Raw genomic sequence first — 24,667 nt, forward strand, 5'->3', positions numbered from 1 at the left:
CTCTTTATCCAGTGCGGAGCCCAACACAGGACTTGAATTCACAACCTTGAGATCAAGACCTGAGCTGAGATCAAGAGTTGAATACTTAACTGACTGAACCACCCAGGTGCCCCTGCTTCTACACTTTTAAGTTGAAGTGTATGTACGTATATGTGTGTGTGTATACACACACACACACACACACACACACACACACACACACACTCTGTTGTTCCTGGGATTTTTCACTTTGAATTCTACTGTCACCCTTTCTCAAATGATCTCCTTCTAGGTAAATTATATCAGATATTAACAATAGCCAAATTCAACTGGTTCAACCTAGATCCAAACTATAACTGAAATTAGGTCAAGTTAAAAACAAGTAAACCCAAACTTGACTTTAACAGCACTAAGTTGATTCTCTTATATATATAAAGTACCAAATAGTCATACCAAGAGGTATTTGATACTGGGATTCAGAAATCTGTAACAATGCTATGAGCCTATCCCCTAACAAAATCAGTTTCAGCTGTTCTGTTAAAGAATTTCAGCTTTCAGAACAACTCAACTCCTTACAATATCTCAGCTGTGGACATTTTCAGATGGGAAAGAACAGGCAACAGATCCAGGAAGAGTGGGGTTTTGCAACCCCAATTCCACCCAATGGCAAGTTATGAAACCTGACTCTCAATTTCCTTGTCTGTAAAACAAGGATAATAAGAACCACCTTGTGATAGTGCTCCAAGAACTGGAGATGTGTATATTTAGTATCTACAGTAGGTACCCAATATTGCTATGATATAAGTGTGCATGCAAGATAAGTATTAGTTCTTCCTTTCGATGCTAATGCTATAGACAGACTCCAATGTACTTAACATAAAACGCATATCTGAAAATAACTATTTGCCTATGCATATACAGGATGGCTGAATCCTGGAAGCAAGGAAGCTGGTTTTCCACACCTTCCTTCTCTGCCTACTACCCTCTGAGTTTACTTCATGTTGCTTCAGACAGCCACTGCTATGAATCCATCCCCAAACATAAGGTTCTCATTTCCATGTACTCACTTCTTCCTCCCATTTCTTTCAGGGCCAGTCAACAGATAAATTAGGTAGATGGAGAGATGCTGGTTCATTTTATTGATCTGCAAATTGGCAATAGAGCTACAGGCAAAAGCAACGAGGAAGAATAATATCATTTAATTAAGGACTAATGACTCAAGTTGAATTTTGCATCTCCGAGCATAAAGCCAAAAGAAATCTCCATTTTGTATTAATGATACTTAGTTAATTTGTCTTTTTCTTTTAGAAAAAGATTTTGTTGTTCAGTCTCCCCTCCAAACTCTCCTCCCCCACCTTCTCTGCAGTGAGGTGACACCACTCCATTTAACACCTGTGACTGGGGTTTCCAATGGAGTTCTTAATCAGAAAGTGACAGCTCAACCCAGTAACATACAACCATAACACAGGCACCTGGCAGGCAATTTTTGAACACTACAGCAAATCGTTTTAAATAAACCTGATCCAATGACCAAAAGAACATGAAGGAGTTATGATTAGCTATGAAGAGAGATTCACTTCTACAAGGCCACCAGCACAGGGAGGGAAGCACTGCAGAAATCCTGTACATAGCCCCCCTTGGTGCTTGTACAGTCCTTACCTGACAGTCAAAGTCCTGGAAGTTTCGTGTACCAGTCTGTCAACAGAAGGCAGAAAACACAGTCAGTTTCCCCATGTGGCTTCCCCAAATGTGCAGCAAATTCAGTTCACAGTGCAAGCAGTGCACGTGCAGCCTTTTGGTCACCATAAAACTAAAATGATTCTCATCAAAAGGCTTCAGAGACAGGGTGGGCTCCTAACATGTAAAAGGTAAGATTACACTTTGGTAGGCTTCCTGTAAAGATAAAGGCAGGAGCCTGGCTGCCCAGTAATGTAATTTCCTGCTTCCCTCCCTAAAGAGAGCAGTAAGAACCTGTGGGAAGAGGATAAAACAAGGATCAAAGTCTTAGGGCACAGTCACAACCCACACAGAAAGTATCTGGGAAAAAGGGGTTGGAGGTCAACCCTGAGAGGAGCAAAGGAGGGCAGGAGCCAGGGTGCCCAGAACCAGGAATTAAAGAAAGAATCAAGAAGAGAACAAAGATATAGATGGATCAGAAATGGAAGACTTGTAATTTAACAAGGGAAAAAGGCAATATCACTGAAGGAGGGAAAGACAGACAAAACAGGATTCCTAATACACTGGCCTATCTGTTGCATCCCATAAAATTGCTGATAGGAAAAAGGACAAGTCACTGAGTCATTTCAAAAGTAGAACATAGTCAAAAGATTCAAGGAGAATTCACCAGGCTTCTAAAATGAGATTATATCATAGTAATGTTTGTCTGGGGGAAAAAAAAAAATCAATGGCAATGACTCAGAGGCATTTTTATAGCATTTCAGATGCCAGAGTTGCAAAAATATGACCTAAGAGTATACAAAAAGGATAATGAGTGATACATCTGAGAGGGAAAAAACCATTCTGACCTGATCTTTCATAAAGTAAACACCCCCACCCCCCGGGGGGAAAACGTCTCACTATTTAGAAACTGTGTTAGGGGCGCCTGGGTGGCCCAGTCGGTTGAGCGTCCGACTTCAGCTCAGGTGGCGATCTCACCGTTCGCGAGTTCGAGCCCCGCGTCAGGCTCTGGGCTGATGGCTCAGAGCCTGGAGCCTGCTTCCGATTCTGTGTCTCCCTCTCTCTCTGCCCCTCCCCCATTCATGCTCTGTCTCTCTCTGTCTCAAAAATAAATAAACATTAAAAAAAAAAATTAAAAAAAAGAAACTGTGTTAGAGTAACATATCTGTTCTGTCTACAACTGACTTCCAAGAGATGTGGAGCCACTACTAAACACGTTCCCAAAAGCTGCCCCTCCAGACATGATCTAGATTTCTGATCCCAAGGGAGTATGAAGAAGTCCGATACCCCTTTTCAGGATCTTCTTAGAAACAGTTCTGTATCCTCTACCCACACTGCTGGCAGAACAAAACAGACAGGTTAGAAACACAGCCCACTGTGTAAAAACCAACCAACCAACCAACCAACCAACCAACCAACCATACACACACACATAAAACCTCTAAGATATAAACTGTCCTCTCTATAAGAGTTAACTAGCAGAACCCACTGAGATAATCTAGAGTGACACTATCTATTAGGGTAGCCATTAGCCACATGTGGCAATTAAAATTAATTAAAATAAAAAATCCAGTTTCTCTGTCACATTACTCAGATTTCAAGTGCTTGATAGACACATGTGGCTAGTAGCTACTCTATTATTGGGCAGTTCAGATATAGAGCATTTCCATTATTGCAGAATTTCCATTTTTCCATTTCCATTACTGAGAACTTCTAGATAGCACTGATCTAGAAGCAGAAAGCTTCTGAAAGAACAAGGCTAGGGAGGAGCACACCCTTGTTTCTCTAAAATCGGCAGTGAAGTCACAACAGATTACCAATCACAGAGACAGAAGATGGGACCAAGAACAGGAAAGAGTGGTAGAGACAGCTAGTCTGAAATATTGCTCCTGGCATGAAACCACATTCACAAAATAAAGTCTGATGCAGTCACAGCACGGAAAGACACCTAAGACACCACGCAAATGGGACTGGGTAGCACATCTCTGAGGAATGCTGTCGTTGGCAACAAGGATCATAATGTTCCACGGCTCCCACTAGCCCCACAAAATGCCTGAGAAGTCCTTCAGAGAAGTCACTGCATTTAATTTCTAGTTAGATTGTGAAAAGCAAAAGGAAGGGCCCTCTCATGCACTACTAGGGTAGATGGTTTAAGTAGGATATGGTGACTAAGCGAAAATAAAGGATACAAACAGTCTTTACAATTTGACCTCAACTACGTTAATATGCACCAAAAAAAGACTAGCAGAAAAATACCAAAATGTTAACGACAGCAGCTATTTCTCAATAGAGAGATGATGGATGATTATAATTTTCTTTGTACTTTCCTACAATAAGCAAGTAACTCCCTTTTTGTAATTAGAAAAGTAGAAAAAAAGGATTTGGTATGATACAAAAAATATGTTTGTAACTTGTTATTTTGTAATATAAGATTTAAAGATTCATTTAATCTTTTGAGGAGTAATGTATAATGATATACAAACAGACCATATTAGACTTCAATCTTTTGGCTTCCCAGAGGTTCCTTTAGAGAGTTAGAAAGATTAAAGAAAATCACTCTAGACTGAACTAAAATCTTGGTCATAGAAGAGAGACACAAATTCGGATGAGCTCTTTGGGAAGCAGCTGTCACTGTATGCATGAGTTTTCCTTCCTCACAACCACATGATCACAGTCATGAGGCATTTTTTGAGTTCCTGAAGCCTGAGATGAGCACAAAACCTCTGAAATACCAAAAGGAGAAAGAGGCAATTCTCTCCAGAAACCAAAGCCACCCTTTTTCATTAAGTATCTAGCAAAAAACAACTACGTGTTCCTTATCCAACATTCACAGCTAGACTCCCAGAAAAAAGGTACTGTAACTGGACAAAGACTATCTAACAGTTGCTGACTTTAATTCCAGTATAATTAATGTGGTGTTATATTAGTTTCAGGTGTACAAGGTAGTGACTCAACAATTCTATACATTCCTCAGTATAACACTTGTTATTGTTGTTGTTTTAAAGAGGCGCCAGGTGGTCTTGGAGAGTGGCTACAGGCTTCCTGAGTGATCATCCTAGAGAAAGGATATGATTAAGTCTGTTTGATAGTATTTGGCATCCAGAGTTTCTGAATGGAGATCATTAGCTGGTCCCCTCTCAACTGTGGTAAACTGAAGCCATATTCTCTGAATTCATTAAAAATTCAATACTACTCACTGGGTGCATCCTAGAAGAAAGAATTCCCTAGGGACTTACCTATCTCTGATATTAGAGGTACATGGTTATACTCTAACAAAATTCCCAGAAATTTCAAGTTCTGGGTGTTTTCTTTTTTCTTTCTGTCCATTTTGAAGATACCATTAATTCCATGTTCAGAGAGATTCTTGCACTAAGCAGACTTAATTAGCAGAAAAGGAGTCAAGAAAAAATTAAAATAATAGAATAATTGGAGGAAGACAGTAAAAAAGAGTGGGCCAAGAAAAAAATAATTACTGAAAGTTGCAGTCAAGGTAGACACCAGCCAAAGGGAATATTTCCTGCTGTAGCCTCAAGACTACATGTAGAGGGTGAATGAAGGTAAATGAAGCAGCTCAAGAAGGTAGATTAAAAAGTCATTCTCTCAAATATAAGCCTGGGGAATAAGCAAGAAGCAACTAAGAATAGATCAATGAATGAAGAGAAATATGAAAAGAAGGATGATGGGGGGAATTTAAGAAACAAGTGCTAGGGAGAAAAGAAATGTAGTTTCCCAACATGAGATCTAGTCAAGAGGCATATATAGTTTCAAAAGACAGAAAACAACAGATATAAAGAAAGACAAGATGCATAAGACCTTAGAACCAACTACCAACAGGAAGAGATTTGGGGCAAATATACCTGTTCTGTGAATCTGAAGTACGGTAGGGTACCTCTATTCCCAGTCCTGGTACTCAGTAAACACAGTAAACATCATTTTTAAAGGTTATAAGCATCTCAAAATAGAGATATTCAATTTGAGTAAGAAATGAACACCAAAGTTACATGCACTTTAGGAACTAAAGTGGGGAGGAGGAGTTGTTACAATAGTAAAAATTTTAGAAACAAGCTGATTTGAAAAAAAAAAACTGTCAAAGAATAAAATATGGCATTTCTAGTAACAAAAGACAATCCCTACCAACAGAAAGTGGAAAGATGGGTAACTGTATAAGCAGAAGGGTTAGATAAGCCTAGAAAATACTTTTTCTTTGTTAATAAAGATTAATTTAATCAATTAACACGGATTAATAAATCAATGTTTTTACAATCATCAATAAACCTTTATTTTAAAAAGTTTTTTTAAGTTTATTTATTTTGAGAGAGAGTGGGGTAGGGGCAGAGAGAGAGGGGAGAGAGAATCCCAAGCAGGCTCTGCACTGTCAGTGCAGTGGGGCTCGAACCCATGAACTGTGAGATCATGACCTGAACCAAAACCAAGAGTTGGACACTTAACCAACTGAGCCACCCAGGCGCCCCAATAAACCATTTTTAAATAGAAATCTGATCAAGCTGAAAATCCAAAGTGAAAATTATATATATATATGTATATATATATATATATATGTATATACATATATATACACATATACATACACACACACACACACATATATATATATGTGCACGAGAGTGTTTGTGTGGGTATATGTGTATATATATTTAAAGCACTTATATTATGGACTTCAAAAAATACAAAGAAACTGAGACTTCACAAAGAAATTTATAAAGAAGTTAGATACTTGGATAAAACTGTCTACAATCAGATAATCGTCTGTACACTGCTGAAAAAGTACAATTTCAAGTCTAAAATAAACTCTTCTATAACATACTATCAGGTTAATGTCATGTGTCACTGACCTCCTGCACTAAAAACTCCTTAGGTAGCTTGTGGCTACGGCTTCTTCCACTATCTCCTGCTGATCTTGTAGCCAGTTGACAGTGGTCTGTCACAGTGGTACCACTACTTACTTGGGAACTCATTTCCTGCTCCAGTCCCATGTAGGCCATTTATGACAATATGTGACAATCACTTCTTAGCACATTAATAGACACCCACCCTCCAGTGCATAGTAGAGGTAGCACTTCACAAATAGTCTTTAATGAAAAGGTCAACAACTCTGTTTTTAACTTTAAAAAAAAAAAAAAAAAGAAAGAAAGAAAGAAAGAAACAAACAAACCTTGGCACTAACCCTTCCCCTGTCTCTGCTGTTCTGAAAGTTACAAACAAGCTCATTCATGGGTTTTCTCTCCTCTGCTTACATTTCCAGTCATGAGTAGAGACGGAAAGCTTAAACTGCGATACGGTCTATCTCACTTTCTATTTTAACAACCAAAAAAGGTAAATAACTTGTTTCTATCCTCTCCACTACTTATTCAACCTACTTGATGTTTCCTCAATTCTGCAGAAGCCAGTTGTGGCTTTCTGCTTATTTTCTCAAGACTGCCCCTTGGCTTTCACTCGGTTCAGTATTTTTTGTACCATTTTTGTACATTTTTGTATCATTTTGTACCAAATCCTTTTTTTCTGGTGTTCTAATTACAAAAAGGAAAGTACATGCTCACTGTAGAGAAGTATAAAGAAAATTATAACCATCCATCATCTCTCTATTGAGAAATAGCTGCTATCATTAATGTTTTGCTCTTCTTTTATTAGTCTTTTCTGGCGCATACTTTAATATAGTTGAGGTTAGAGAAAATGAAGCACAAATCAGTCAGCTCTCCTGCTTGTTATAAGGTTGAGGAGGTTGGAATGACCAGCTCCAAGAGGCAGCAGGTGGTGGGCAGAGCCCTAGACCCCCTGATCCAAGTTGAAGTCAACAGATGCGGGTTCACCACCCTTCTACACACTACCTTTAGACAAGTGCTATAACCTCTCTGAGCCTATCTGTAAAATGGAGTTAAAAATACCTTTAACTACTTATTTCATAGGAGGTTGGGAGATTTAAAGAAGATAATATCTGTGAAAATGCACTAAAAATAGTTAAATGCTATTTAAGAAAAAAAATCGGTTCACATTTCTATACAATGTCTGCCCCCCAAAACAAAGATAAGCACTGGCAATTGCTTCTTTTCATTACTGGAGCCAAAACAAGCATGGCAAAATTACCCACTTCTTCACAATTCTGAGCCACAGACAAAATTACAAGCATACTAAAATTAAATGGGAAAAGTACCAACAAATGACAAGAGACAAGTTAACATAAGCCTTGCTTAAAGCTATTCTGAGAATGCTTCCTTATAGTCATCTCAGGACAAATCTCTCCATAACAGGTTGGGTCTAGACTTCCTCTAGCTCCCTGAAGCTTGGAAGGGTACAGCAATGTTTTCTAGCTAAGAGTATATCTACGAAAATGGGCAAAAAGACGAGATGAAATGATACACATCTCTAGGCTTTTCCTTAAAGAGACATGGCAAGCCACAGAGGTGATGAGGTCACATAGTGGAAAGGACTCAGGGTTTAGAATATGACAGACCTGGGTTTCAGTCCTGACTCTGCCACATACTGACCGGGCAAACCAGTTTTTCATCTTCTAAGTGAGGAAAAATACTATCTACTTCAAAGGGATACTCTGATGATTAAAAGAAAGTATGTAAAGCACCTGGCACATAAAAGGTGCATAATCAATAATAGCAGGATAGGCCAAAAAACTTGCCCCCCCTCCCCCCCACCCAAAAAACCTTCCAGACATTTACTCCTATCAAAACCTGAAGGCCTATCCCCTATGGCAGTGGTTCTCACCTGGGGAGACTGTGCCCCCATGGAACATTGGACAACGTCTGGAGACATTTTGGTTGTCACAATTGAGTGGTATTGGAATCTAGTGGATAGAGAATCTAGTGGTATTGCTCTAGTGGAATGCTATTGAACGTCCTACAATACGCACAACAGTCCCCACAACAGTTATCCATCCCAAAACACTAACAGTGCCAAGACTGAGAAATCCTACCTGACAGCAAGCATTCTATGGCATTCAATCTGAGTAAGCTATTTCACCTTTCTCATCCTTAGTTTTCTCATCAGCAGTATGGGAACAAACTGATCTGTGTTCCCTATACCACTGGGCAACTGGGGGATCAAACGAAATAACCTGATGAAGGGTGTTACCATCATACCTTTCAGAATGTATGCAAAAGCACACACATGTTGGGCAAAGACAAAAGCACTGATGTACTAGGCCAGGGGGACTAAGAGGGTGGAACTCTTTGGGAATGTCTCACGCCAATCTTCTTCTACAAAGCTGGGCTGGAGCAGGGGAGCTTTCAAGAATAGTGAGGGGATAGGAACACTTCTCAGGGAGAGAGAGAGCATGGGAAGTGGGTAGGAACAGCACATCAAAGAGAAGCTAACAGATGTTAGGAAGTGAGGCACTGACTGCGTGGTGTCTTAGACTGCCTGGGCAGCCTGACACAGTTCTGGAGGCTGAAAGTCCAAGACCAAGATTCCAGCAGGGTTTGGTTTCTGGTGAGAGCTGTCTTCCTGGCTTTCAGATGGCTACCACCTCCCTATGTCCTCACATGGGGGGTGGTGTGTAAGAGAGAGAGTTCTCGCTCTTCCTCTTGTAAGGCCACCAGTCCTACAGGATTAAAGCTCTACCTTTATGACCTCACGTTACTTTAATCACCTCCTAAGGGCCCTATGTCCCATATGGTGACATGTGGGGTTAGGGTTTCAACATGCAAGTTTGGGGTGAGGGGATGAGCACAATTCCATCCATACCACTTGGGCAGACTTTAGACACAGCCAAGGCATCACTGAAGCCTCAAGAGAGGAGGACCCAGGTGTTAATTTATTGTTTTTCCATGGTCATATATATTGAATCTTTCCTCTTCCAGCTGCCTTTTCTATGAGATATGCAACAAACTGCTCTTTCATGCAGGCACCTGCTCAGGCATCCTGTGCCTTTCTAGGGTCCAGGAAGGATCCTCCTCCTATTTGTACCTCAGTCCTCAAATATCCGAGACCCACCAGGGTACGGGTTTCCAACAATGACTAACCAGAATCACTTTAGGCATAGTTCTCAATTTCAGGATTTTTTTTAAAAAGCTCAACCACACCCCAGACCAATTCAGTCAGAATCTGGAGAATCTCTACCAAAAATCATCGGTGATATTTAAATCTCCCCAAGTAATTCCAATAAGCAGCCAAAGCTGAAGACCACTGGTCATAGAAAAGTGTGTGGTGTGTGTGTGTGTATGTCCTGTCTCCCTCCCCTTACATTCCAATTTAGTTAGTCTACAGTGGAAGCCAGCATTCCCTATTTCTAAACAATTCCCCAGTTGATTCTGATGATCAGCCAGGTTTAGGATAGATTACTACCTTCCTGAAGTTAAATTGTCTACTCCCACCTGCCTTGTAACTATTCATTTCTGTGGCTATACATAAGCTCTACAGATGCAGATTTTATTTCCTTCCTCCTTGTGGCACATTATTTTGGGGACAGCCAAAAGACAGTAAAGACAGTCAAGATTTTCTGAAAAGATGAGGGTAAGCAGCAGGAGAAACCAAATAGGGGCTAAAAAAGGTGTGCAGCCTGATGAAGGAGAGGGCAAAATCTCTAGTAAAAGATAAAAGATGGGGTGGGAGTAGGGTAGAGAGATGAGGTCATAGGAATGAAAATGGGACTGACAGGATTCAATAGCAAATTAATAAACACATGGTAAGTCAACAGCCCTAGAAGTTATAGGTGGGTCTTTGGCCAAAAAAGATAAGGGCAACAGCATCTTCTGTTGTAGCACCCCCATCCCAACCTCATCCATCTTTACTTTTACTTTTTTTTTTTAATGTTTACTTTAAATAGAGATTGAGAGATAGAAAGAGAGAATACATGAATGAGCAAGGAGGGGCAGAAAGAGAGGGGTACAGAGGATCCGAAGGGGGCCCTGCGCTGATAACAGAGAGCCCAATGCAGGGATTGAACTCACGAACTGTGAGATCATGACCTGGGCCGAAGCCAGACTCTTAACCAACTAAGCCACCCAGGTGCCCCCTTTACTCTTACCTTTTTATCAATACTTTCCTCAGGGAAGAATGCCATGGGCTCATTCACACCTAGCTACAAGAGTATGTATGTATGTATGTATTTTTAAATGTTTATTTACTTTTGAAAGATGGAGGGAGTGGCAGGGAGAGAGAGGAAGACAGAATCCAAAGCAGGTTCCAGGCTCTGAGCCGTGAGCTATCAGCACAGAGCTCAATGTGGGGCTCAAACTCACGAACCATGAGATCATGACCTGAGCCAAAGTCAGACACTTAACTGACTGAGCCACCCTGGCACTCCTACAAGAGTATTTTAATAGGGGTAATGACAATAAACCAAAAGCAGAGGATAGAAAAGGGAATTTCAGGAACACTTACTGAATGGGGACAGACAGGAGGCAGGATAATCCTTTCTTAGCTTTTTGGTAACTCCTACCATCACACCAAGTCTTTATTCTCTGAATTCTGGTGACTAAACTACGCTGTTCACTGTTCTCTAACACTAACAGAAAAATGAGGTGTATTACTGACATCCATACATCCCCGATGAAAATCTCAAAGTTGACAGAAAGGTCACATAGCAGACTTGACAAACATTAGGGAAAGTCTTACAGCTTATGTACATCACCAGCCACAGATGTTCACTTTTCCTTATAGAAACTGAAAGTCAAGACACTTGGATTCTAAGTCAAACCTCACTCTCATAATTTCTGCCTAACTTTGTCATATTTTTTTCCCTTAATGTCTCTATCAGTAAAACCAAGACAGTCTCAAGGATAACTTGACTGAATTTGGCCCATGGAAACAAAAGTAGGAAGAAAGAAAAAAGAAGGAAAAATATCAAAAAGATGGTTAAGAAATTTATTTTTTAAAGTATTTCCTCCATCGAAAGTGAAGATGAATATGTTCTGAGTTAGTTGCTATTAAGAAAATATAGAGAATTAACTAATCACAGAAAGGACATATATATTTTAGTGAAAACAGCATGGTCTTTACCTTATCATTTAGAAGTGGTTTGATCTCTGTGAGTTGAACATCCTGAAGTTCATCCATCAGGACAGATGAGAGTAGAGGATTCTCGAGAATAAATCAGTAACTCTGAAACAGAAAGAAGTAAAGAAGCTTAATCTAGAAGCTGGAAACATAATAGTCACACTATGTTGATTCACTGCAATACTAGAGATTAGTGTCATGCACTGCTCAGGGTGCTGAAGACACAGAAGACTAAACAGTTATGGAAGACAGACTTTAAAGTGGCCTCCATGATCTGTCTCCTGGTATTCATACCCTTGAATAACCCCCTCCCACCACTGCGTGTGGATGGGACCCATGGCCTGCTTTTAGCCAAAATGGCAAGTGATGGAATGTACAAAAGTACCTGTACATGATGACATTACATAATATTTTAACATCTGTCTTGCTAAAAGACACACTTTCCTTGGCTAGCTTTGAAGAAGCAAGTTGGCATGTGTGAGAGGGCCACATGGCAAAGAACTGAGGACAGCCTCCAGCCAAAAGACCAAGAAACTAAGACACTCAGCCCAACAACCTGCACAAACTGATTGCTGTCAACAACCACATGGGACTGGAAGTGGATAGTTCCCCAATCAAACCTCAGACGAGAACCTAGCCCTGACCAACACCTTCACTGCAGACTTGTAGAGGACCCAGTCAACTCTTGCCAGATTCCCAACCCCCAGATATTGTCAGACAATAAATGTGTTGTATGCCATTTTAAGCCAGTAAGTTTGTGGTAATATATATATTTTAAAGTATTATTTTTTAAAATGTTTATTTTTGAGAGAGAGCGAGCGAGCATGCAGGGGAGGGGTAGAGAGAGGGGGACAGAGGATCCAAAGTGGGCTGTGTGCTGACAGTAGACAGCCTGATGCGGGCTCAAACTCATGAACTGTGAGATCATGACCTGAGTCAAAGTTGGACGGTTAACCAACTGAGCCACCCAGGTGGCCCTACGGTAATTTTTTTTTTTTTTTTTTTTTTGCAACAACAGATACTAGTCTTTGCTTTTCTGGAGTGTACAGTTTAGTTACTGAAGATGTGTAACTGAGAGAACAACAAGCTCAAAGCTATGCTTCAGGAAGCAACAGTATGGAGAAAGGATTAAAAGGGGAACAAAAACGGAAGGCTAATGCTATAGCCTAGGATGAGGCCTTGACTTAGGAATGGGAATGTAGGGGGAGATGAACCAAGGCAGCTCATTAGCCTTTACTTGGTGAATCATAGCAGTAGATGGAGAGTAGGAGAGCCAGCTTCCAAGATGGCCTCTAAACAACTCAATGATCCTTGACTCCTGATATCTGCACTCATGTAATCTCCAAATAAATCAGGGATGGTCTGTGTAAGTAATAAAATATGGCAGAGGCAACAATATATGACATCTGAAGCTATATCATACAAGGCATAGTTTCTGCTTCAAGACATTATAGTCTTCACTCATTAGTTCTGGAGGAAGCCAAATATAGTATAGTGAGGACACTCAAACAGCCTCTGGGGAGGCCCATGTAGAAAGGAACCAACTTGCCAGTACCAACCTGCCAGCCATGTGAGTGAGCTACCTTGCAGATGGATGTTCCAGGCCCAGTCAAGACTTCAGATGACTGCAGCCCCAGAGATATATGACTGCAACCACATTGGAGACCCTGAACCTGAGCCATCCTACCAAGCCACCACCTGCATTCCTGACTCACAGAAACTATGAGCAATAATAATCCTGTTCGAGACTGATTTGTTTCATAGCAATAGATAACCAACAGAGAAGGAGAAGACAGGGAAACAGAGTTCTAGGAGAAGAGAGTAGATGGAGGTGGGGAGGCAGAGTAATGAGCCATAAATTCTTACTCCATAACACTGGACAGGAAGTCATGGGGAGAGGCTGCAAATACTGGATATTGTAGACAAGTTATTCCACCCAGACTTTATTATTTTATTTTTTATAATGCTTATTTATTTTTGAGAGAAAGAGACAGAGTGCGAGCAGGGAAGAGGCAGAGAGAGGAAGACATGGAATCTGAAGCAGGCTCCAGGCTCTGAGCTGTCAGCACAGAGCCCGACGTGGGGCTCGAATCCATGAGCTGTGAGATGGTGACCTGAACTGAAGTTGGACGCTTAACCAACTGACCCACCCAGGTGCCCCTCCACCCAGACTTTAAAGCCCCAGGCTTCATCTCCTCTGCCTTGGCCTTGAACTTATCAGTCAGGAAAAATACTAATTCAATGAGTTGGGGATGTAGCTATTCAACAACCACTTATTGAATACCCACTGTGCACAGCATTATGGAAGATACAAAGAAGGTCCTTGCTTTCCAGTTTACTAAAGGGTAGAGATGACAGCTATCTATAAACTAACTACAAAATAAGAAGTAAAAAGAAGGGACATAATAGTTCAAGGAACAATTGCTTCTGATTGGTGAGAATCAAAAAAGTCTTCACAAGGTAGTAGCCTATTAATCCATTTTTCTGTTTTTCTCTTCAGATATAAGATTGCATGGCTTTGACTTACTTGGCTAAGGAGAGAGTATGGGTTCTAGACTATCTTTTAGCTATTACTGACCAAATACACCAAAGTAAATCCTGCTTTTTTATATTATTTAATTTATATTCAAGTCAGTTATCATACAGTGCAACAATGATTTCAGGAGTAGATTCCCTAATGCCCCTCACCCATTGAGTCCATCCCCCATCCCACAACCCCTCCAGCAACCCTCTGTTCGTTCTCCACATACAGGAGTCTCCTATGTTTTGTCCCCCTCCCTTTTTTTATATTATTTTTGCTTCCCTTCCCTTATGTTCATCTGTTTTGTATCTTAAAGTCCTCATATGAGTGAAGTTATATGATATTTGTCTTCTTTAATTTTGCTTAGCATAACACCCTCTACTTCCATCCACATGGCTGCAAATGGCAAGATTTCATTCTTTTTGATTGCTGAGTAATACTCCACTGCATATATATACATCTGTATCCATTCATCCTTCAATGGACATTCGGGCTCTTTCCATACTTTGGCTATCGTTGATAGTGCTGCTATAAACATTGGGGTACGTGTGCCCCTTCAAAACAGCATAACTATATCCTTTGGATAAATAACTAATAGTGCAACTGCTGGGTTGTAGGGTAGTTCTATTTTTAATTTTTTGAGGAATAGCCAGACTGTTTTCCAGAATGGCTGTACCAGTTTGCATTCCCACCAGCAGTGCAAAAGAGATCCTTTCTCCGTATCCTTGCCAACATCTGTTGTTGCCTGAGTTGTTAATGTTAGCCATTCTGACAGGTGTGAGGTGGTATCTTACTGTGGTTTTGATTTGTATTTCCCTGATGAGGAGTGATGTTGAGCATTTTTTCATGTGTCGGTTGGCCATCTAGATGTCTTCTTTGGAGAAGTGTCTATTCATGTCTTTTGCCCATTTCTTCACTGGATTATTTGTTTTTTGGGTGTTGAGTTTGATAAGTTCTTTATAGATTTTGGATACTAACCCTTTATCTGAGGTGTTGTTTGCAAACATCTTCTCCCATTCTGTAGGCTGCCTTTTAGTTTTGCTGATTGTTTCCTTTGCTATGCAGATTTTTATTTTGATGAGGTCCCAATAGTTCATTTTTGCTTTTGTTTCCCTTGCCTCTGGAGATGTGTTGAGTAAGAAGTTGCTGTGGCCAAGAACAAAGAGGTTTTTGCCTGCTTTCTCCTCTAGGATTTTCATGGCCTCCTGTCTCACGTTTAGGTCTTTCATCCCTTTTGAGTTTATTTTTGTGTATGGTATAAGAAAGTGGTCCAGGTTCATTTTTCTGCATGTCGCTGTCCAGTTTCCCCAGCACCCCATTGCATTATTATTGACTGCACCATTATTCCATGATTCTTTTCTCTTTCTAACTGAAAACATTGGCAAAATCTCTTTTCTGACCTTATGCTATTTTTGCCAACTTTTTATGCCAGATCTTCCCTTTTCCTTATATCTGTGATTCTAGTAGTGTGATCACACTTGTCACCTTTCAGCTAGATTTCTGCAACAGACTACTAAACTCTTCTCTTTAGTATATTTCCCTTTTAGTTGGTTTGATCTGTTGAATCTTTTAAAAATCCCATTTAATTTATTGAAATCCTTTTGGGAAGAAGGCAGGATGAAATTAGATGAAAGGTCTTCCTATACCATATCCTCATCTCTATTAAGGATTGCTGGGGTGCTCAGGTGGCTCAGTTGGTTAAGCCTCCAACTCTTGATTTCGGCTCAGATCATGATCTCATGGCTTGTGAGGTTAAGCCCCACATCAGACTATGTGCTGACAGTGCCAAGATGGGATTTTCTCTCTCTCTCTCTCTCTCTCTCTCTCTCTCTCTCTCTCTCTCTCTTTCTGTGCCCTTCCTGCATGCATGCGTGCTCACTCTCTCTCAAAATAAATAAACTTTAAAAAGGGGGGGGGGGGATTGTTGCTATAATTAAGCCTTTCAGTTCTTCACCACCTCAACTCAAATGTTCTTCTCTCCTCAACTGATGAGGTCACACGTTGGATTGCCATCACTCAAAACTGATTGGCTAAAATCAAAAACAAGATCCCCAGGTGATTGTACATTGAAGTCTGAGGCACACTGTTCTAACAACAAACAAGAATAGTTCTTGCTTCTGCAACTAGTTTCCAAGTAATAGCTGGAATTTCATTTCTCTTCTCTCTCCTTATTCAGTCTTCTCCTTGTCTGTAAGCAACCTACTGAGATAGCGAGGGTTCTTGTCCTGGTATGATGACTCAAACCTTCACTCTAGCTTCCAAATCTTTGGTGTATGATGATTCAAAACTTCACTCTAGCTTCCAAGTCTTTGGTGATATAGGATTACTGTAGGCTTCTACTACCTTTACTTCAAGGAGGTGCCCCTGTGGGTAGAGAGGAAGAAACTTGCCCAGGATCCTACAGTCAGTACACAAGGCCTAGACATTATGGTATAGTGGGGAAAGCAAAGGTTTTTAACATTCTTGCTCTATTACTTACATAGATGTGAGATATTGGAATAGTTACTTAACTTCTCTAAGCCTGAATTTGTTGTCTCTAAGAAATGGAAATATCTGCCTGAGAGGATTAAATATTTGGTGCTTAGATTATAATTCCTGGCACAGAGTAGGAATTACACTTTTCACCTTTCATACTCTATCCATTTCGTAGCAGGTTCATTATTCATTTTGAGGATGGCTGGTTTTTTACTTGTCAGCCCTTCCTCTGCCTCCTACAACTGGGAAAGAGGGTGAACATTTTGTTATTCTACTGCAGTTTATAAAATCCCTACCAGCTTTATAAGAATATTAGTAGTCCTTATTACCAGGATGAAACCTGGCCAGCCCTATCATTTATGCAGATGAGGGAACTGCAGGCCTCAAATTCCTGGGAGGGAGCCAGCGTGTGTAGCCGAGAGATCAGAGATGGAGTTTTCCACCATGTGATCTTAGTTTTCTTATAGGTATTACAGAATTGCTCATTGGCAAGGGCTTGGGACAGTAAGAACCAAGCAAAAATTGAGTCTCTGGAGGAATGCATTAAGTGCCCTATAATGTGAAAGGTGAACATCTGCTGTCTTGATGCCAATTCCTAAGTCACTCTAGAACAGTTTACTGTCCTGTGTTATCTGCATTGGGCCCAGTTGATAGGGACAGGCTTCTCATTCAATTTGTGCCTTAAGTGTTTCTCTTGGCATAAACATTGTATTTTTCTTCATCTTTAAAATATGCATGGGAACACTAGGTGAATGCCAGTCACTTTGGAACTGAGGGTACCTCTGGCCCTGGAGCTCCTTGACAGATCCCCCCACAGAGAGTCACATTTGAATAAGCAACATCTTGAAGGGTCCTGCTTTCAAGTGAGTGAATTAAAGTAGGGAATAAGGAGAGCCTGTGTGGCTCAGTTGGTTAAGCATTCAACTCCTGATTTTGGCTCAGTTTATGGGATTGGGCTCTTCCTCTCCCTCTACCCCTCCCCTGCTTGCTCGCTGTCACATGTTCTCTCTCTCAAAATAAATAAATAAATAAATAAATAAATAAATAAATAAATAAAAAGATAAAGTAGGGAATAAAGTGGGTAGGTTGGAAAAATTTCAGAAAATCACCACTTTACATGGACAAAAAGAACAAGTGGAAACACACTAAAATGTTAACAGTGGTCGTCTTTAGATGCAAGGACTGTGAGTAAAATACCTTTTCATTGTTCTGTGGTTCCACATTTTCCAAAGTGAGCAATACTGCTTTCAAAAGGAAAAACTTCAAAATTGTCATTATAAATTACTGATAAACAGTGACATCCAGATAAAAGTAGCCACAGTTTATAGTGTGATTAATAAGCACACAAGTATAGGTCTCAGTTAACTGAGTCATAGTGGTACTGTAAAAGAGAATTGCAGATGCTGGCTGAGATTCGTGATGAAAGATTCAAACCACCTTATCTCCTTATGAAATGTATGCGATATTAAAACAAAGGAAAATAAAAGTTCAGCTTCTGGGCATTCAGTAGCTCAATCAAGTTTATAGGGTGCCTGGGATCTGAGAAAAGAACCATTTTTTCTTTTGGAGGTTAAATATCAGGCTTGTGCTCTGCAAGTGGCATAGATGTTTGGGATGCTCGTGATTGGCATGTGGGGTTCATAGTTTGAGGAGAGTTCCTGACTGGCATCCTCTGGGTCCCTTAGAAGGAATGATATAAGGGCTTTTGTTAGTCTGTCCTAATGTAGTCACAATTAGAAGCAGGATTTATTGCAATACCTATCAAAATAACACCAGCATTCTTCACAGAGCTAGAACAAACAATATTAAAATTTGTGTGGAACCAGAAAAGACCCCGAATAATCAAAGCATCTGAAAAAGAAAACCAAAGCTGGAGGCATCACAATTCCAGACTTCAAACTGTATTAAAAAGCTGTAATCATCAAGACAGTATGGTACTAGCACAAAAACAGACACAAAAATCAATGGAACAGAATAGAGAACCCAGAACGGACCTACAAACTTATGGCCAATTGATCTGTGACAAAGCAGGAAAGAATATCCAATGGAAAAAAGACAGTCTCTCCAGCAAATGGTGTTGGGAAAACTGGACAGCAACATGCAAAAGAATGAACCTGGGCCACTTTCTTACACCATACACAAAAATAAACTCAAAATGGATGAAAGACTTAAACGTAAGACAGGAAGCCATCAAAATCCTAGAGGAGAAAAAAAAGGCAACAACCTCTTTGACCTTGGCCAAAGCAACGTCTTACTTGACATGTCTCTAGATGCAAGGGAAACAAAACGGTCAATAATAATGCAATGGGGGAGCTGAAAAGCAATCAGAGAAACTGATGACAAAAATCAGTGTAGAGTCAGAGTTAAAATATGGGCCTCTAAGAGACCTGAGTATAGGCAGGAGTGAGTTAATGAGGAAAATCTGCAGGTGCTTATCAAACCAGAGACTAGGAGGAGCTGCAAGCCTTTTCTGAAAGACAAGTTAGTGATAGAAAAGCAGAACCAGTGAGAGACAAAGAAAAAAAATGTCAGAGACATAAGAAGAAAAGCAAAATTATGCTATCAAAGAAGTTAAGGGGAGAAGAGAGGTTTACATGTAAGGAGGAAAATTCCAACGCCAAGGAGGGAAGGATGTGGATTGAGAAAGGGCCATTATCTTTTGACAGTGAAAATCTAAGAAAAATAAGGTTCAGTTCTCCATGCTAAAAAATTAGCCCATGACTATGTATATCACTTTGTAGAATTACAGAAACTGACATTTCTGAAGTGCAAGCAAAAATGTTCCTAGGATGACCAAAAGAGACCTCAGTGTTCTCTGACACTCAGAGACAGCACTGAGAGGGTCTTTAACAATTTTTTTTTTTTTCAACGTTTTTTATTTATTTTTTGGGACAGAGAGAGACAGAGCATGAACGGGGGAGGGGCAGAGAGAGGGAGACACAGAATCGGAAACAGGCTCCAGGCTCCGAGCCATCAGCCCAGAGCCTGACGCGGGGCTCGAACTCACGGACCGCGAGATCGTGACCTGGCTGAAGTCGGACGCTTAACCGACTGCGCCACCCAGGCGCCCCGAGAGGGTCTTTAAAGATCAAGACTATGGACTTGGGACACCTGGGTGGTTCAGTTGCTTAAGCGTCCAACTCTTGATTTCGGCTCAGGTCATGATCTCACGGTTCATGGGATTGAGCCCCGTGTTGGGCTCTGGGCTGACAGTATGGAGCCTGTTTGGGATTCTCTCTCCCCCTCTCTCTCTCGCTCCTCTCCCACTCGCACTCTCTCAAAATAAATATTTAAATAAACGTTAAAAAAAAGGCTACAGACTTAATTTTTGCATCAAAAATCTGAAATAGAAAACAGAAAAAAGTGTAAGGGCTCTGGGTGAAGTGGTGATGAGACCGCAAGGGCTCTGCAGAACACAGGCTAATGTCCAACAATATAGTGCAAACTGTTCACTCAGAAAAAAATGAATGCTCATATTCTTCGAGTTTTGGAAAGAGCCCATAAATACATCAAATGTGGACTTTGGACCCAGGTAGGGCCCTACTTAGCTGAGTGGCATTGGGTAAAGCATTTTCCCCTTCCAGGTCTCAGTTTCCTCATCAGTTAAGAGAAGAGATTGGGCAGGATGGTCTTATTGGCTCCTGACAGGGCTGACATTCTGTGACCCAGAATCTCCCTTAATGTACTACTTTACATTATTTCCCCATCCTTCAATTCTACAGTTCTTACCACAATCCAAAGAGAAGGATCCCCCAGGTATCAACCTGATGAGGTTCAACAACTAGCTGAGGGTCACTCAGCAAATCAGCAGAAAGATGCACCTGGCCTGATCCCAGGGGCATGAGACTCTCAGGCTTTTATCTCACCCTGTACTGTGTCCATCGGGTCAGAGAAAACTCACTAAGATTTCTAGTGGTTAAAGACATTGCTTTCTTGGGGCGCCTGGGTGGCTCAATTGCTTAAGCGTCCCACTCTTGGTTTGGGCTCAGGTCCCGATATCACAGTTTGTGAGTTTGAGCCCCAAGTCGGGCTCTGCACTGACAGCTTGGAGCCTGCTTGGGATTCTCTCTCTTCCCCTTTAAACAAACTTAAAGACAATAAGAGACTACACACAGTATTGGCTTTCTAAACTACAAACTGTCTTGTTTTGTAGCTTTCCCTCGTGACCAAGGTAATTTGGCCTTCATCAGGCTTTGCCAGGATGTACTGACATCAGGCCACTAGTCTGTATTCTAAAGGCAGAGTCAATCACTTTGGTTTTGGCAAGACTGCAGACAGGCAACCAAAACAGAATGAAGGCAACAAAGGAGCCTTACTGAGGAGAATGAGCTGGAAGGGGTCAGCTGGAGCTGGTGCTGAAGTAGTGGTGGCTGAAAAGCTGCAGGCAGTGAGAAGGTAGACAGCAGTGCTTCTACAGCAAACTGACTCACATTCTCTCTTTTTACACATAAACCACTGCCTGAATGAGTAACTATTATAGCACTTTACAAAGCACCTTCACATCTAATATCTTGCTGGATTATCATGACTGCACCATGAAGTATAACACGGGAGCACTGGCATCATCTCTATTACATAGATGAGGAAGCTGAGGCTGACGGAGGTGAAATGGACTGACCAAAATAACACAGCTACTAAATGCAACAGCTGGAACTGAACCCCAATTGTCTTCTAATCCCAAATGCTCTTTCTATGCCCTGTATTGCACTTCCTCCCAGGTTAGTACGAATGAAAAGACCTGGTGGGTAAAAAAGACAAATTCTGCAGACTGCCTCATGGAATCCACCCCATGCTGAAGACCTCTTTTTATCTCTCATCCTAAATTACACTGAGCTGTTAGGATCAGGCCACAAGCTCTACGACTAAACCCTATGAAGTTAACAAGAAAGCACAGTTTTGGGGCTGAGCTCACCTTCCCCATTAGTTCAACTGAGCAAGGGAGATTAAGACTATAAACAGATCACTACAGTTCAAAGCAGTATAAACATGAGCCTGTGAAGTGGACAAACGCTAAGGCAGTTTCTCAACCTCAGCACCACTAACATTTTGAACCATCCTGCGCATTGTAGAATGTTTACCAGCATTTCTGGCCTCTACCCACTAGATGCCAGTAGTACCCTCCTCAAATCACTGTGATAACCAAAAATGTCTCCAGATAATGCCAAATGTCTCCTGGGGAACAAAATCGCCCCAAGGTGAAAGCCACTGCTCCAAAGGTGGTGGAGCTTTAGGGCAAAGATGCAGGTTGTGGGTGCTGAGAAAAAGTTTCATGGAAGAAGTAACATCTGAACTGGACCTTGAAGAATAGATAAAATTCCTGTAGGTTACGATGAGAGAAGAATAAAAAAATTGCAGAAAGGGAGAACTCAAAAGCAAGAAGACGAGAAAGCACAGGTCTGCTGGAAGATGTTCTAGTTTGGCAAGAACAGTAGTTTCCTATTACTAATAGGAGATAAAGCTAAAAATGTCCATTGGAGTCAAGTCATAAATAGCTATGCATCAACTGATAGTTGTCAAATACACATGCATAATGAGATAGCCAAGATACCCACAGATGTTTTAATAACATAAAAATCACACCAGTGGTATTTCCATGTGTCTCATCCCTGCAAAAGGATAGAATAGTGCTTGAGTATCATGTCTTACCTTGCATCTAGTGTTCACTGCATTTAGAGCTAAATGAAGCTTGGAAACCAGTGCAGAGGTGGGACAAATACGTAAGGACTACAGTGATCCCAAAGGAAATAACGATGATGGGCACTGAATGGATAGGTTTTGGATAGCTGAAAGGGAGAAGACATTACATCAGGTTGGGAAAGAAAGGTGAACAACATATCCAGAAGACACCAAGAACCAGGTAGCCAGAAAGAAGACAAGGCTAGTCAGAACACATAAATCAGACTTTACTATGTGGACAGTAAAGGTTCCTAAAGAGCAGAATGACACAGCTGTTTAAAACATGGTCATCCTGGGGCGCCTGGGTGGCTCAGTCAGTTAAGCAGCTGACTCTTCATTTAGGCTCAGGTCACGATCTCACCGTTCGTGAGTTCAAGCCCTGAGTCTGGCTCTGTGCTGTCAGCACAGAGCCTGCTTGGGATTCTCTCTCCCTCTCTCTCTGCCCCTCCCCCACTTGTAGGTGCTCTCTCTCTCTCTCAAAATAAATAAACATTAAAAAAAAAAAAAAAGTGGCCATCTTGTCCAGTAGTTCCCTTAGTTACCTATTAGAAAGACCTGGGAGCTTTGAAAAATATCAATACCCAGGCCCCAACCTTAAAGATACAATTTAATCGGGTGAGGGTAAGGCCCAGGTATTGTTTTTTTTTTTTTTTTTTTTTTTTTAATTTTTATTTAAAAAAACATTTTTTTTTTCAACGTTTTTTATTTATTTTTGGGACAGAGAGAGACAGAGCATGAACGGGGGAGGGGCAGAGAGAGAGGGAGACACAGAATCCGAAACAGGCTCCAGGCTCCGAGCCATCAGCCCAGAGCCCGACGCGGGGCTCAAACTCACGGACCGCGAGATCGTGACCTGGCTGAAGTCGGACGCTTAACCGACTGTGCCACCCAGGCGCCCGGCCCAGGTATTGTTTTTAAAGTTCCACTGGTGGCTACATGCAACTAGGACTGAGAACCACTGGTCTACAGTCATGCCTTCATTCTCAAATGAGAAAAGAGGCCTAGAAATTTATGTGACTTGCCTAAATTCACACGACCAGCTGGGTGTGGGACTAGGACTGGCACCTGGATTCCTATTCCAAGCTCTGAAAGATATCGCAGAGGACTGGGCTAAATTCCATACTTCAGTCTATAAGAAGCACAATTATCTGATGACTTGGCTCCTATGTTTTGTCAAGGTTAAAGCCCGAATTAATCTAATGGTAAAACTATTGACTTAAGCATCCCCTTTAGTGTCTACAGTAATGGATGTTGGTTTCGTTGCTGTCTCCTGGGGGCCCTTAGGAAAGGAAAGGGTCCCAGGAGACTCTCCACAAAACCAGAAAAACAAGCCAAACCACTCAGCTCCAGGGAAGAAACAATGACTTTTTAAAACATAGCTCACTGAGCTTTTTATTACATAAAGTCTAGGTTACTCTCCACCAGAAGAAATACCCTCAGAGATGCTATCCCATAAGGAAAGGGGGGGGGGGGTGATCAAAGGCAGCTGCAAAAGCACGCTCATTCTAGCAGAAACAACCCTGCTGGTCCTCAGCCCTGGCCAAAGGCCATCTACACACCTTGCTTTTTTCTGAAAGGAAAAGAGCAGCACCCCAACAGGTCCACCTTCCTGTTGTGTCACTCCTAGATTCTGGAATGGCAGCAGGTGGTAAACAGGAGGTCTGCAGAGACTGCCAAGCTGGGAATCTGAGCCGGTGCTGTATAATCATTCTATTCATTCCATGGTTCTGGTAAAGATAACTACTAGAACAGGGGCGCCTGGGTGGCGTAGTCGGTTAAGCGTCCGACTTCAGCCAGGTCACGATCTCGCGGTCCGTGAGTTTGAGCCCCGCGTCGGGCTCTGGGCTGATGGCTCGGAGCCTGGAGCCTGTTTCGGATTCTGTGTCTCCCTCTCTCTCTGCCCCTCCCCCGTTCATGCTCTGTCTCTCTCTGTCCCAAAAATAAATAAAAAACGTTGAAAAAAAAAAAAATTAAAAAAAAAAAAAAGATAACTACTAGAACAGAGCAAACGCCCTATCTAGGGGCCTTCTTGTTAATTCCAGACACCCAGCTGAAGCTCTCACATAGGGGTCATACTAAAGTAACTCTAGAAGCAGAAGCACTACCCTCTGTCTTCCACTCTTGAAGGATGCAACTCAGGACACCAGGAAAACTACTGCTGGCAAGGCTCTAGTACATGCTTTTGGGATGGGATCTGGATTCCCATCAGCTCTAAGACAGAATCCCTGAAAACAATTTGTTCTTTAAAACAGCCTGAGTAGAGATAAAGAACAAACAAGAACCTAAGATGCGGCACAAGATGCAATACTCAATACTCATACTAACTTAATACACTAAACCAGATACCATGATAAGCACTTTGTTCATTCATTG

At 41.3% G+C, this 24,667-nt stretch overlaps 1 protein-coding gene across 5 annotated transcripts in view; it reads right to left on the reverse strand.

Moving 5' to 3' along the window:
- The window catches only part of NDRG3 (NDRG family member 3), a 68,268-nt gene that overhangs the window by 37,601 nt on the left and 6,000 nt on the right, over positions 1–24,667 (reverse strand). For 2 of the 5 annotated variants that reach the window (XM_078444094.1, XM_078444093.1), the window contains exons 1-2: positions 6,510–6,674; positions 1,639–1,674 (exon numbers count right to left, since the gene is read on the reverse strand). In XM_078444094.1, coding sequence (XP_078300220.1) covers positions 1,639–1,674; positions 6,510–6,659 — 186 coding nt within the window. In that variant the 5' untranslated portion in view covers positions 6,660–6,674. Of the gene's footprint in view, positions 1–1,638; positions 1,675–6,509; positions 6,675–11,625; positions 11,728–24,667 lie in introns of those variants that run through there. The other 3 variants (XM_078444098.1, XM_078444096.1, XM_078444095.1) reach the window with 2 other exon arrangements.

This window comes from Panthera onca, chromosome A3 (genome assembly GCF_046562875.1).
Source record: "Panthera onca isolate mPanOnc1 chromosome A3, mPanOnc1 haplotype 2, whole genome shotgun sequence".
Classification (NCBI taxonomy): domain Eukaryota; kingdom Metazoa; phylum Chordata; class Mammalia; order Carnivora; family Felidae; genus Panthera; species Panthera onca.